This window comes from Globicephala melas, chromosome 9, assembly GCF_963455315.2.
Source record: "Globicephala melas chromosome 9, mGloMel1.2, whole genome shotgun sequence".
Lineage (NCBI taxonomy): Eukaryota > Metazoa > Chordata > Mammalia > Artiodactyla > Delphinidae > Globicephala > Globicephala melas.
The window spans coordinates 69,393,517-69,409,217 of NC_083322.1; the positions used below are offsets into that span (position 1 = coordinate 69,393,517).

The 15,701-nt window shown below is 35.3% G+C and overlaps 1 protein-coding gene across 2 annotated transcripts in view; it reads left to right on the top strand.

Moving 5' to 3' along the window:
• Positions 1–14,971, top strand: part of AHR (aryl hydrocarbon receptor) — a 50,135-nt gene extending 35,164 nt beyond the window's left edge. Inside the window, exons 5-12 of one of the 2 annotated variants that reach the window (XR_009565106.2) lie at positions 1,627–1,750; positions 2,447–2,577; positions 3,990–4,192; positions 4,909–5,018; positions 5,633–5,774; positions 7,172–8,420; positions 11,000–13,710; positions 13,741–14,971. Coding sequence is in view for 1 of the 2 variants with exons in the window: in XM_030857134.3 (XP_030712994.2) it covers positions 1,627–1,750; positions 2,447–2,577; positions 3,990–4,192; positions 4,909–5,018; positions 5,633–5,774; positions 7,172–8,420; positions 11,000–11,044 (2,004 nt within the window). In the remaining variant the exon portion in view is untranslated. Of the gene's footprint in view, positions 1–1,626; positions 1,751–2,446; positions 2,578–3,989; positions 4,193–4,908; positions 5,019–5,632; positions 5,775–7,171; positions 8,421–10,999 lie in introns of both variants that reach the window. The other variant, XM_030857134.3, reaches the window with a different exon arrangement.
• The last annotated feature ends 730 nt before the right edge of the window (positions 14,972–15,701 follow it).

The following is a 15,701-nucleotide window of genomic DNA, read 5'->3' on the forward strand; positions in this document are numbered from 1 at the left end:
ATTATGTCATACACACTACAGAAGCCACTAAATGTTTTTGTTAAGGGGAACGTGTATGCTCCAATCTATACTTCAGAAGATAACTCTGGCATTGTGTAATGGATGGCATAGAGATGACTTCATGCTAGAAGATAAAGTTCGTAGGAAGATTTAAGTCCAGATAGCTAAAGTGGTGGAATCTGGCTACTGACACAAAGCCTAACTTAAGTATTTTTGGATTTTAAAGAAAATATACTAATGTCCATGGAAAAGCCTGTTTGCAACTTAATTACATAACTAGTTTAGTTATCATTTGATGTGATTCATAACAGTTAAGAAATCAGAAAGATTAGCTGTTTCCCAATCTGTTTTTTCTTCATATATGCATATAACCTGGATATTCTTTAAGAAAACATTCATATCTGACATTGGTGGTGGTTTATGGCACCATTTTTAAAACTGCCTCTTGTGACTCATTAGTGGGTTATGAAATTGATATAGTGGATCACCATCAATCATTCCTTTTAGTTGCTTAAAATGAAATAAAATAGAAAACACAATATTGTCACACACATGTGGAATCTAGAAAAATGGTAGAGATGACCTTATTTGCCACGCAGAAATAGAGACAGACGTAGAGCACCAATGTATGGACACCAACGGGGAAAGGGGTGGGGTGGGAGGAATTGGGAGATTGCGATCGACACATATACACTATTGATACTATGTATAAAACAGACAGCTGATGGGAACATACTGTATAGCACAGAGAACTCTACTTAATGCACTGTGGTGACCTAAATGGGAGGGAAATACAAAAGAGAGGGTATATATATATATATATACACACACATATATATATATATATATATATATATATATGTATGGCTGATTCATTTTGCTGTACAGTAGAAGCTAACAGGACATTATAAAGCAACTATACACCAATAAAAATAAATTTTAAAAATATTGTTACACATAAAAGAAGTGTTCTGTGAAACTTTTTTCCACGTGTGTGTATACACACACACACACACACACACACACGATGGATAGAAAATGTATTTCTTGCCATGAGTTGCAATAAAAAAAGTTAGAGCAATTCTGGTGGAAGGGCCATTTACTGTAGTAAATGCTGAGAAGCAAGAGGTGAAGGAGGGATTCTGACCTGGTAATGGCATAATCCCTTACTCTTATGGAATCTACTAGAAGTAAAAATTTCATATAAGGAAAATTATTAGAGAGCAGTGAAGGAAATACATAATACTATCAAGCTTAGAGAAGTCAAATGCAGCTGGATGTTCAGACAAGGTTTTGTGGAAGAAGGAGGATTTTAAAAGATCAGTAAATAGATAAAAATCAGCAGAACTTAATGTGCTGCAATTAAGGAGTGGGAAGGTGACTTATTTGACTGAAAAGCATTCACACAGGGAAGTGATGGCAAATAACTTTTGCCTTGTCAATTACAGTGCTAGTCTCTTTCTGGCTTTTCCTATATTGGATTCCTGAAGAACTTTGCAAGCATTTCATTTGCGTTCATCACCACTAACAAGCACCCACTAATCTAGCAAGATTTTGAAATTAGTAAGCCCCATTTTAAAAAAATCAGTACTTCTTGTTAATTTCCTTTTTTTTTTTTTTCTTTAGTCTGATGTCATCCATCAGAGTGTGTATGAACTGATCCATACTGAAGACCGAGCTGAATTTCAGCGCCAGCTGCACTGGGCGTTAAACCCTTCACAGTGTCCAGACTCTGGACAAAAAATGGATGGTAAGAATGTTTACCAAAAGATAGTGTTGGGGATTTTTTGATATAATTCTGTGAAAGAAGGCAGAGAACCTTTAGGGGCATAGAACTCCATGGTGAAGGTTGGGGAGAAGGGGAAAGACATGAATCTCTGGCTGCGGGCCAGAGCCAGGTCACAGGGAACCTGGTGACCTAAGGAGGATTTTGACAGATGACAGCCATTGATGAATTTCACGTGACAAAGTATACCCATATACTCACTAATATATTGTATAAAAAGAACTCTTACACTGTTGTGAAAAGGGGGAAGGAATGTACAAGGTTGATTCTGGAGTGTGTATGAATTGTTCTGTGTTTAAAATGCACCAAATATAAAAGCAGACTAGCATATGCAAGGATAAAAAAACCTTCTTTCAATGCAAGCAGTGTTTTCACACATCTGTGAAAATGTTAAAAAGAAGAAAAGGCTTAGAAAATATAGAAATTGTTGACAGGATAGCTCAGTAGAAGTAAAAACAGCCGAATAGGTAAAGTTCTATGTAGTGAAAATGTTATTCAATAAATTTTCATTTCTTTTCACTAGCTCCCCTTCTGAAAGCGATTTTTCTTTTGTAATCCAAATACAGACTTCGGTTTAGAAATTAACACAAATTTCAGCTATTCAAACACTTAATTTTACAGCAAAATGAAAGTAACTTTGTGTTGCTATTATTTCTACAGAAGCTAATGGCCTCTCACAGCCAGCAGTCTATTATAACCCAGACCAGGTTCCTCCAGAGAACTCTTCGTCTATGGAAAGGTGCTTCGTTTGCCGACTAAGGTGTCTGTTGGATAATTCATCTGGTTTTCTGGTAAGGTGCAAAATCTTTTACTGACATTTACTATGAAGTTTTAGAAAATTAAAAAGAAAAGTGAAACCAATTTAATTTGAATGTATTTGAGTTTGGGTTATAAAAATCTACTTTATTAAATAATTTTATAAAGGACAGTAACTTTTTAAAATCTTTCTAAAGTTTTGGAAATAAATCTCTATCCTTTAGGATGCAGTAACAAAGACTAGTGGAATAACAGGGAACTCTCTATCTTTCCCCTTCTTTTGGACTTTTTAGGTATAAGATAGAGAATTATATAGCACTTCTTTGGCAGCAGACTGCTTACCCTCCTTGGATTTAATGCCTGCCAAATGGAAAAATTATCACGGCCTTTTCCGCACGGCTGGAATAACTGCCGTGTAAAAAAGTGGTTGTGTCTTCATGATTGCAGGATCCTCCTCTAGTATGAAATGCTCTTGAATAGTGTGAACTCCTGAGTAGGATGGCCAGGGAGCAGCGTAGGCAGGACGCTAAGAGTAGAGACGGCCCGGCCTGTCAGGTGCCTGTGTCCTGAAGATTGTGCACTCCACCAGGTACAGAAGGAGACCAAGCATGTTGCATATTACTTTTGTGACTTACCAGGAATTGGAAACAGATGATCAAATCTATTAGCAAACAATGATTTTTGTTGGTGTGTTTATTCCTGAAGATAGTTTTGCTGACCCAGAATTAGAACTGTGCTTTGAGCTAGTTTGCTAGTATTGATGATCACTTAGTATATATGTCTAGGTGGAATTTCTTTGTGTAATTGGGCCTTTTCTCCCTTGTGCTGCTCTCATATTGATGTAAGAATCATCCCTTGGCCTGGTACTGTTTTAAGCAGCCAGATTGATCATGATCGTGATTAAATTGTCTCTGTTTCCTCTGTCTTCTAAAATTGTTCTTTAATAGAGTTCTGTGTTCTTTGTATCGTTTTATGATTCATTTTAGTGTTTTTAAACAGTTGTTTTATCTCTCTATAAAAGATTCCTATGAATTTTGAATATACTCTGAGCTGTGGACTAGTCCACAGACTATATCTGAAAATTAATATGTACTTGATGGCTTTATCACTATTCATTCGTTTAGGAAATAGAGTTTGAGTGTGCAGTGTGTACGGACCCGTGCTAGGCGTGGATGGTAGGGCAGCCGCAAGGTCAGAAAACCATTAGGTCTTCCTTTTGTGACCTATTAAAGCACTGAGTGGTTCACTTACGAATCCCTTGAGGATAGCCCTCATACTACCTTTTAGGATATTTTTAATGGGCTTTCTGGGGAGAAAGGAATTCAAGTCACATTTGATAGCCTCATGAACTTTTATGGAATTATCAAGAACACTGGAAATGGCCCTGATGGAGCCTTTTAAAAAGGAACCATTTTAAAACGTTAATCTTAATGAACTGTTTTTTAAGGCAATGAATTTCCAAGGGAGGTTGAAGTATCTTCACGGACAGAACAAGAAAGGGAAAGATGGATCAATACTTCCACCGCAGTTGGCTTTGTTTGCAATAGCTACTCCACTGCAGCCACCATCCATACTTGAAATCCGAACCAAAAATTTCATCTTTAGAACCAAACACAAGTTAGACTTTACACCTACTGGTTGTGATGCCAAGTAAGTGAAACCTTTTCAGGTTTATTTTACCAAATGTATATTTTGTTGCAGTAAGTGTGTCTTAGCATGTATATATTTTCCATATGGTGTTGATTATAGTAGTTTATTATTATAGTAGCTATTATTATTTCATACTTTACAGCATAGCCTTTTAAAATAAAATTTCATCACGTTCACAAATCTTTTTATTATTTTACAATATTTGACACAATTTCTGTATTATACAGATGATGTGTTTATATAAGATTCGGTATCCTGATGACATTTATTGTTGACTTGTTTTACATTTTTAAACTATACAAACTTTGACTTTTAGCCCTAGAAGTTTAGTAACCAAAGCATGTTGCTACTTTTCTCCTTCCTAATAACACAAATGCAGACAGGTTGGAGAAACCCTGCCCCTCAAAATGTAGTATAGGTATTCTAGAATTTAATTAGAGATTTTGTGTTTCACCTATATAATCTACTCTGTTAGACTGATCTTTAGCAATAATTTTCATGGTCTTTATTCAGGAGAAGAAAACAGTCTAAAAGTGAAATTTGCAACCATAAGCAAAAGAGAGCAGTTACAGAACTGTGTGTGTTTCTACCTGCTAGTGTGAAATTCTGAATGTCAACATAGTACAGAAACTAGCATATAACTAATGAACTGATGTTGGCTACTTCATTTTTGTTAAATTTTAATTGCATTCTTATTTTGCCTTTCTTTTAAACAGAGGAAGAATTGTTTTAGGCTATACTGAAGCAGAGCTTTGCATGAGAGGATCAGGATATCAGTTTATTCATGCTGCTGATATGCTTTACTGTGCTGAGTACCATATCCGGAGTAAGTTGTAGTTTCTCATGAGCTTGGCTGTGAAAGCAGCTTACGCTCTAGTACGTCTTTCAAATTATTACTAATGTAAGTGTTTAAGGAAACTATTTGGATAAACTTCTCCTTAGTATCCCACAATTATGATTAGCCTGAGTTACACTCTCTGTTCATTAGCTGCCACACAGGAATTAAGTAGTTTAATTACTCTGAAAATGACCTTTTGCCCACGTTTTTGCTCAGTTTTTTTAATGGCATCATTTTTAATTCTAAAATTTATGTTAATAGAGATTATGCTTTAAAATTGTATAGTAAAATATTAGGCTATAGGAAATGTTCCCTTTTTTTAAAAATGAAAACAATTTTCCCTCCAAACTCTATACTCTCTTTTCACGTGTTACGAGAATTGTCTGACTTAATCTTTCCTTGAACCATTTAAATAATAAATTTAGTATGAAACAGGAAAAAATAGCAATGCTGAAGAAGTATTTTGATACATTTTAATATACTGTGCTTAAAAGTCGTCAACATAGTTATCATCTTTGGTGATATGTGAATTACACCTAGAAATATTACAGAGATTATTGTGTTGATTTTGAATTTGATAATTTAATTCTTTTTTGTTTCAGTGATTAAGACTGGAGAGAGTGGCATGATAGTGTTCAGGCTTCTTACGAAAGACAATCGATGGACTTGGGTGCAGTCGAATGCACGCTTAGTTTATAAGAATGGAAGACCAGATTATATCATTGCAACTCAGAGACCTCTAACGTAAGTACAAAGACCTAGAACATTTCATGTTTTGGTTTTTTATTTTAATAATAACACTTTGGTTTATAAATTCTCCTTCATGAAAACCTAAAAATAAATTTTAAGAGAATTTACAGTGGAAATAAAAATTGAAAGGTAATATGTACAGAAAGAAGGCGGCATAGGGTAAGGACATTGAGAAAACAGAGTTAACAGACTTTCTTGAACAACTGTGTATGTAGAGCTACAGAAGGAGAATAATCAAAGAAAACTCCAAGGGTTTATCCTGGGTATATGAAGGAAAGATGAGTATATGAAGGAAAGATGAAAAGCCAGCGCCATCTGTCAAATAAAATAAAAACATAACAGTGCTTTGTTTAGCGTGTTTGCTAATAAGCAGGCAGTGATTTTTAAGTTTCTCATATATTCTCGAAGTGAGTAGTTTGTCAGATATTTGTATTGCAAAAGTTTTCTCCAGTCTGGCGAAATGATTTTTGTATGTGGTTTTGAGGGTAAGGATCAAGATTATTCTTTTCCCTTACATGGATATCTAGCTGACTAGTAACATTTATTGGAAAGATGGTTTTTTGAAAAGACCATCTTTTCCCCACTGCACTGCATTTCAATCAGGGGATTGTATCTGGGGTTCCATTGGTCTGGTTGTCTATTTTTAGACCAAAACTATTCTGTACCTTAATATGCCTTGATATCTTGATGTATGCCCGCCATCTCGTTTGTTCAGAATTTTTGTTCTCTTTCAAGGTAATCTTGGCTCTTTACATTTCTATATAAATAAATAGTTTAGAAATCAGTTGTCAATTCCCATGGGAAAATTTGTTTATAAGAATGGAAGAATGTTTTTATACATTTGATATTTTTGTTTGCTTGTTCTATTAGTTATTAAGAGGTTATGAGATCCATTGGAGCTCTTTACCTAATATGGATATTAAATTTTACATATATACACTCTGTGTAGTACATATGAACCTATAACTATGACATTTTCTCCATGCCTTGATTTATGAATTCCTTCCCCATGCAAACATTTTTAGTTTTCATACGTCAATCTTCCTTTAGAGCTTCTGGGTTTTATATTTTATTTCAACGAGCCTCATTTTTACATTTGGATCTTTATTCCATTTGTAATCCATTTTTCAGGTAGGGATGGAACCTGAGTGTGAAATTAATGACGGTATTATTAAGTTTTTGGACAAATTCTAAATTAAATTTGTCTGAAAAACAATTTTAAGTACTTATCATCAGAAAGATTTCTCTCAAAGTTCATGTTCCCTGCTATGAAACTCAACTACAGTGTATTTTGCTTGCTATTATTTTTTCTTTTCTAAAATTTCTTATTTTGAAATGTTTATGATGCGACTCTCCTTAACATACACCAACTTTCTTGTGCACAATTTTAGAGATGAAGAAGGAACAGAGCATTTACGAAAACGAAATCTGAAGTTGCCTTTTATGTTTACCACTGGAGAAGCTGTTTTATATGAGGTAACCAACCCTTTTCCTCCCATAATGGATCCCTTACCAATAAGGACTAAAAATGGTGCTGGTGGAAAAGATTCTGCTACCAAGTCAACTCTAAGTAAGGATTCCCTCAATCCCAGTTCCCTCCTGAATGCCATGATGCAACAAGATGAATCTATTTATCTCTATCCTGCTTCAAGTAGTACACCTTTTGAAAGAAACTTTTTCAATGACTCTCAGAATGAGTGCAGTAATTGGCAAAACAATGTCGCACCAATGGGAAGTGACAATATCCTGAAACACGAGCAGATTGGCCAGTCTCAGGAAATGAACCCAACCCTCTCTGGAGATCACGCAGGGCTCTTTCCAGGTAATAGAAATAGTGACTTGTACAGCATTATGAAACACCTAGGCATCGATTTTGAAGATATCAAACACATGCAACAGAATGAGGAATTTTTCAGAACTGACTTTTCTGGTGAAGAAGACTTCAGAGATATTGACTTAACAGATGAAATTCTGACCTACGTCGAAGACTCTTTAAATAAGTCGGCCTTGGGGTGTTCAGGTTACCATCAGCAACAGTCCATGGCTCTGAACCCAAGCTGCATGGTACAGGAGCACCTCCAGTTAGAAGAGCAAGAGCAGCTACAGCAGCATCAGAAGCACAGAGCAGTGGAGCAGCAGCAACAGCTGTGTCAGAAAATGCAGCATATGCAAGTTAATGGCATGTTCGCAAACTGGAACTCGAACCAATCCGTGCCTTTTAATTGTCCTCAGCAAGACTTACAGCAGTACAATGTCTTTTCAGACGTACCTGGGACCAGTCAAGAGTTGCCCTACAAATCTGAGATTGATACTATGCCTTACGCACAGAGCTTTATTCCCTGTGGTCAGTCTGTGTTGCCGCCACATTCTAAGGGTACACAGTTAGACTTTCCCATCGGGGATTTTGAACCAGCCCCATACCCTGCAACTTCTTCTAATTTAGAAGACTTTGTCACATGTTTACAAGTTCCCCAAAGCCAAAGGCACGGACTCAATCCACAGTCAGCCATAGTAACTCCTCAGACATGTTACGCCGGGGCTGTGTCAATGTACGAGTGCCAGCCGGAAGCTCAGCACAGCCATGTGGCTCAGATGCAGTACAACCCAACAATGCCAGGCCCGCAGGCATTTTTAAACAAGGTAAGAGTTTTATTAAACTGAATAAACCCTTTAGATGATTCTTCGTACATTATAAATCGAACCAAGTTATAAATTTTCTACGTCAGTGACTGATTTTAATCTATTATCTGTAGCATTCATGTGAGAGAGCATTTTAAACTTTATCTATTTTTTTTATAAGCCAGTACTTTTTTAATATGTTAGTAATACAAGTATATCATAGTTACCTGAAAGGAGAAAGAAATCAAGGAAAAAAGCAACATGGCCTTAAGTGACAACCAGGTGAAATTAGTTAAAAGTATAATCTTGATTTTTAAAAATACGGCCTTTTAAATTTTTAAAGATATTTTCTTCAAAGCTCAATTTTTTTGCTGACATGTAATTGATTTACAATTACTTTCAGGTGTACAACATAGTGATTCAATGTTTTTATCGATTATACTCTATTTAAAGTTATTATTTAATATTGGCTCTATTTCTGTTGAAATTGGGTTAAAAATCAATATAGTTGTGCTTCCTTCCAATGCTTTTGTCCTAGATGATCTCTGGAATTCAGTACTTGGCTTCCTTGGTGTTCTCTGGCAGTCGCTCTCTGTGACCTGCCAGATCCTCATTTTATCCTTTAAGGTAGAATAGTTTTTTTCCCTGGCATTCTTTAAAAAAAAAAAAGGGTATCTCAGCTGGCTTTCTATCAGGGGACTCAAGCTGGATGCTTTGTCTTCATTTAAATGTGTCATTCTAACCCTTCTAGCATCGTGGAAACTTAAAAAAAACAAAAAGTACGTGCTGATGATTGCTGCTCTCTTCGGCCACCCAGGAATACATCATGTTTGCATTTATGCTTTTCCATTAGAAAATATTTAGTTCATTTTACCGTATATTTAAGTTTAGTTTTGAAGCGAATCCTGGTTATAAGACTATGTATTATAATAGTTTATAAATGTTACTTGACTCTTTTTCACTAATTGTTTTTTTCTGGCCTTTTTATACACGTGGTTTTGTCTGATTATATATGAGGTTTGTCTGATTATATATGAGCTTATTCATAGAAAATGGCTGTGAAAGTTTTTCTTATCCTCATTCCTGACTTCCTTCAGTTATTTAACAATTGGTTACAGTCTATCTCACAACACTGCTGTGAAGTAAGCCTGGGTAGGTAACTTCTGTACAGTTTGCTGTACAAGTTAATTATGTAAAATTACATTTTGAACAGGGCCTGCATTAGCATGAGTTCCTTACAGTATTTTCTTCCCCCACTGTTTTGTATTACTTCTTTATGAATGATAAGAATTCTAGACCTATATATTCCCCCTAGGAGTTATAAAAACTAAAGAAAATTAAAATTCCATCTGTGGCTCACATTATATTCTGGTGGACAGCACTGCTGTAGGCAGTATATTTAGAGAATTGCTGATGTGCATTGTATCATGACTGATGAGAGTAATTTATTCAAAACCTACCATTCTCTGGGCACTTACTATATTCCTTTTGAAAACTCGACGAAGTTTAGAAGCAGTCTGTTTTGATTACTGAAACCTGATGTTACATAGGCTTCAGAAAGGTAGATGTCATTCAAAGCAATTAAGGGTATGATTATAATGTTACTTTCACTAACTATATTCTAAAATACAAAAGGCTCTCTAATCTGTAAAAATCCTACAGAACTAGGTATCTCTGTCATCCCTCCTTTTTTTCAGTAGCAGTTATGGAAATCAGCCTAAGTTCACTGTTACACAGCAAGAGCAAGTATTTTACTTTGGTAACTTATTTCCATAATTAGGACAGTAATTTTAGTAGTAAAGCATGTTATGAATTAAAAAACTTGGTTCTAGCAATCATATACCCATGGTGTAATATGTTAAGAAACCTCTTGCAAATCAAAACTTACCTCCTTTGAGAAGGTTCTAGGTTATCTGTAGTTCAGTGTAGTGATCTTCAATGTAATTAATTCATCGGTACCTAGAACTTTTAGATAAAATCTGGTCAAAACAAGCTTACTTATGACAGAGAGTACAGTTACTGTGATTCACGATTGGTACTCTCTGATCCATCAGCTCCTATCCAAACCATAGGCAGTTCACTGATCAAGTACTCTCTCAGGGTATGGAATGCCAAATCTGCAGTGAGACAATGATATTATTCCTCCATACCATGTAAGAGAGAAACCAAAAGGCTGTAAACGCAACTAATACAGAATATATGTTCAGTATGTCTTCACTGAATGATTTAAAATTTAACAGCAGGAAAGGAATTTGAAGTTTAACAATGTGCAGGACAAAGTTTTTTTTTTTTTTTTTTTTTTTTTTTGCGGTACGCTGGGCTCTCACTGTTGTGGCCTCTCCCGCCACGGAGCACAGCCTCCGTACGCGCAGTCTTAGCGGCCATGGCTCACGGGCCCAGCCACTCTGCGGCATGTGGGATCCTCCTGGACCGGGGCACGAACCCGCGTCCCCTGCATCGGCAGGCAGACTCCCAACCACTGCGCCACCACGGAAGCCCAGGACAAAGATTTTAAAAATACATTTTCATACATCTAACAGCTTAAGCTATACGAAGGATCTGTTCTAATAAGTTGCATTGCAATTTTTGTTTGTTTTCAGTTTCAGAACGGAGGAGTCTTAAATGAAACTATCCAGCTGAATTAAACAGCATAAATAACACTCAGCCTACCACCCATCTTCACCCGTCAGAAGCCAGACCTTTCTCTGACTTGACATCCAGTGGATTCCTGTAATTCCAAGCCCACTTTTCATCTTGGTTTTTTGATTAAATTCGTTTGTGAAACATTATTAGGGAGTAATAAAACTGTCATTGTTGGATGGTAGCAAGTTCACGTGGAGGCATTGATATATGTAGTGCTCACTGTTTTTCCAAACCAAATTTTAATGATTTTATAAGAGGAGTTAATTACATATATTACCATCATTAAAATAGAAAGTATGCTGCCACAGAGGAGTGAAATAATCTACACTTTATAGTATTCTGAGATACCACAGAATATACAAAACTTATTCAGGGGGACATTATGACACTTTTAAATAAGAACTTTTTCTCTGTTGGAATTATTTCTGTCAGAATAAAATGAAATACTTCGAGTTTTGAACTTCAACAACATTCTTATTAGTGTACCAAATATGAACTATTTTCTTTTATTTGTAGCTTCTGCTTTTATCTCAGATGTTAAAATGAGTGGTTCGGTGCTTTTATAAAAAGATAATCTCAGTGCTCTCCTCCTTCCTTGGTAATGTAAGTGCCTCACAATTTTTTCTACCTATAACACTGTATGAGTATGTTTTATATAAAATATACTTTCTCTTTTTAAAATTAATAACATTCTGCACACAAATATTATCAGTGTTTCTTAAATTCAGTCATTTTTATTAATCCAGGCATGTTTTAACTGCGCTACTCACCCACTTTCTTCAGGTAAAGGGCGAAAAATGGTTGAAAAGTTAGTTAATTATTTAATCTCGTCGTTTCTAGACTTTAATGTTGCCGTGTGCCTTATGTTGAAAAATTTTGAAAGGGAAGATGTCTTTCCAAATTATTTTTTAATTATCATATAAATAAGACAGCAGCACTAAAATTTCAGCAGTTTTCAGAAGTAAGAGATATACCACCATTTAGCTTTACTAAAATCTCCACCTTAATAGTTGAATGTTGCAGTGTAAAGAATCTGCTGTTAAATGCTACAGCATTTAACTTAAAATGAAGAGAAGCAGCTTTACTTTTAGCTCTTTAATAAGTAAAGCACCCATTTCAATATGTATAAATTCTTTAAAAACTGTTGTAGATCTGTGATCCTTTAAGATGTTGGAATATGTTCACTATAAATTTCACTTCTTAGTATAGTGGAAACTGTTTTTCTCATATTTGAGAAGTGTTAAGATTGAATATAGCAATGTTTGGTGCAAAGTATTGGTATGAGTGAAAAGAATGGTGCATTGTATAGTTTATAATGAACAAAATTATTTGTAAAATATTTTCTTTCATTTAAAAATAGTGCATACCTTATATATGCACGTAAATAATTTGTTTGGGTCTTAACATATTTTATCAGTGTGTCTTTTTAAGATAGCAAATAATGAATCCAACTTCTTTCAAAAGTTGGTATTAAGAAAAAGACAATCATGCAGTTCTCTTAACTTCAAGTATTAGGTTGTTTCTGATATGATGACCTCTATTATCAATAAGGCAAATTAATCAGGCTATTAATTTAACCATCCTCAGGTAACTTAAAAGTGCCACCATCTGCCTTTCTTTTATTTAAATATGACATCTGGAAAGGCACAGACACATTTTGCACGTATTATATAAAAACGTGATGGAATCCCACACTGAAATGTAGTATTAAAATACATGTTTTTGTTATTTTTTTAGTAAATTAATGTATATAAAAGTGACTTCAGACAAAATATCTACATCAGTTTTATGCATCTTCAGACAAAATATTGAACCTGTAGAATCAGTTTAAGAGTTGAAAATAATAAATTTGTCTAAAACATTTCATAATTTGTTTCCAGCATGAGGTATCACTAAAGATTTAGACCAGTGATCCAGATTAATATTCCATTTTCACATTTAAACCTTTCATTAAAAGTCTTCATATAAACCATTTTTGTTAGTCTCTTCCACATGTTAGTGAATGGTTTAGTGGGGGAAAAAATAGGCTTTTTAAATTGTGAATATAATGACAATCAAGTATACACTTATAAAATTTAAAAAACTTAAAGCAATATTGTATATTTTTATCTATAAAAGTAACTAAAATTTATCTAAGAATAGTAAAATCACATTAAACCAAATACACCTTTGTCTGTACTGCTAAGTGCCAAACAAAGGAAGAATGGTTTGTGTACTGCTGTATTGAGGGATTTATTTTTAGATGATGTGCACTTCTGAGGATGTGATGTGCCTCATTTGATCTTTTTCCTATGCCAGGTTGTTCCTACAGTACCTGAAGATTTACCAGTGTTCCAATGTATTATATAGCTTTCAATCATTGCTATGCTCAAACTAGTGTTTTTCAGTATTACTAAATTTGAGGTAAATGTTTTCATGGGTATTCTCTCCTTCAAGATGTTAATGCTTACATATGCCATGAATACATTTTTGTTTAAAATATGATTTGTAATAAATATCCTTCATTATCAAAAAATTGTACACAATAATATATATGGTAATAAAATAATCACCAGGTATGAATAATATGTTTTAAGGCAAATTCTTCTTTCTGGTCCATATAAAGGAAGTGAGTACTTAAAGTATAGTGTTATATTAGATGAAAGCAGTCTTCAATATTTAAGGATAGGTTAAGTCAATAATTCATATTTAAGGATAGGTTAAGTCAATAATTCATAAACTTCTTATAAAGTTCTGCCCCTGGATATTTTGGCCTTGACAGGAATATGAAAAAAAAACACACTTCAAGTAACTTCATAGGTTAAAATGCTTCTGAAATGTATGTTGTTTTAAACCTTGTATTATCAGTAGTATAGTCTAGTGGTATTTGTTTTGTATCTCAGATTAAAATCCAACATTCCATTTTAATAGCCAATATTTTAAGAATATTTATGACAAAAATTTAAACAACCCATGTTCTATTCTATGCTTAGATTAGAAAAGGTATTGCCCAAACTTACACCTCTAACAAATATAAATGGCATGTTAAGCCTTTGGTGTTAAATTCATAACTATTAAACACTCACCAAGAATTCTGCAGTTAGAGTTGAAAAGAAGTTCCTGGGAAAAAGTTTTCATTCTAGTAACAATTTTTTACATTAATTTTACACTGATTCTTAATCATTAGGTATTTTTCTCAACAAGTCGATAAAAACATAGCCAATTAGCATCATACTTAATTCTGAATATTTGAGAAAGACTAACACTGTCTTTTGCCTACGTGCACAATATATTCAGTTTCAACCGTTTGACCTGAAAGAGTCAAGAAAAATCCAGATAATATTTCTGATCCCTACTTTCAGTCAAATGACTTCATCAGCATGAATGACTGCAACTTGCCCCCTTGTCACCAAGCCTGTCAAACACTGACCAGGGATGTTAGCTGCTCACAAGACTAGGGAATGTCTCAAGTTTTATCCCAGTGTCCGCAGAGGACCATGCTTCCAGTTGCACTAATACGACTGAAACCATCAAAACCCCACAGCACATCGTAAGTGTGTCTGTACTTTTACCTCCACAATACCACTGTCCTCTGCTCTTAGGCCAACTTCCAACATGGGAGAAGGAGAAGCTCCCCGGCCTCCAAGATGGACACTCTCCCTAACCACAACCTGCCCCTCCATCCCTCCCCCCCCTCCCCCTTGGCAACCACAAGTCTGTTCTCTACATCCAGAGGTTGGGGGTAGCAGATGTAAGCTAATGTATTTGGAATGGATAAACAACAAGGCCCTACTATACAGCACAGAGAACTGTATTCAGTATCCTATGATAAAGCATAATGAATAAGAATGTAAAAAAGAACGTGTGTATTTATATTTAACTGAATGACTTTGCTGTACAGCAGAAATTAACACAACACTGTAAATCAACTCTACTTCAATAAAAAAGAAAAAAGCACCCTTCCTTTCCAGTTTTCATACACTCAGCTACTCCGTCTCCCTCTTCCAGAGTCTTTTCTCTCTCCTATGGGCACCCCTGTGTACAGGTCATCCTCTATCCCAGGAACAAGAAAAATTACTTGATTCTGCATCCCTTTTCTTATTAAATTACTTCTTTGCCTCCTTTCTCTAAAATAATGTTGGTCTCCTGAAATCTTGTTTTCTTCCCATTACGCTGCTTTGATGATGTTCACTTAACTTCCATCTTACCATAGGCTGATTCTCTACGGCCCTGCACCCTCTATGAACTTTTTTCCTCCCTTAGGTTCTATGACATTAGCTGTCCTGCATCCTGTTTATTCCCTCATCTGCCTTTGTTAGCTACTGTCCTCTCCTCCCACCTGGCAACAGGCTTAGTTCTGACCACCATGTGTGTTTCTTTCTCTACATACTGACCCTTTGGAAGCTCATCCATTCTGCAACTACTACCTTTATGATGAATCCCCTCAAAATCTGTGATCTCACCTCTGAAAAAGGGTGAAATAAAGACACCTTATCTCTGATTGACTTGCGTCGAGCATCCTTTCCCTCTAAGAGCCGCACAGCAAAGCTAAGCACACAGACTCTGAAGACACCTGGCCTCAACACACACATGATGTGAATCATTGGGAAGGTTTCTTACTCTCTGAGCCTGAGTTTCCGTTTCTACAAAATAAGGATAACAGTAATAGGCACCTCACAG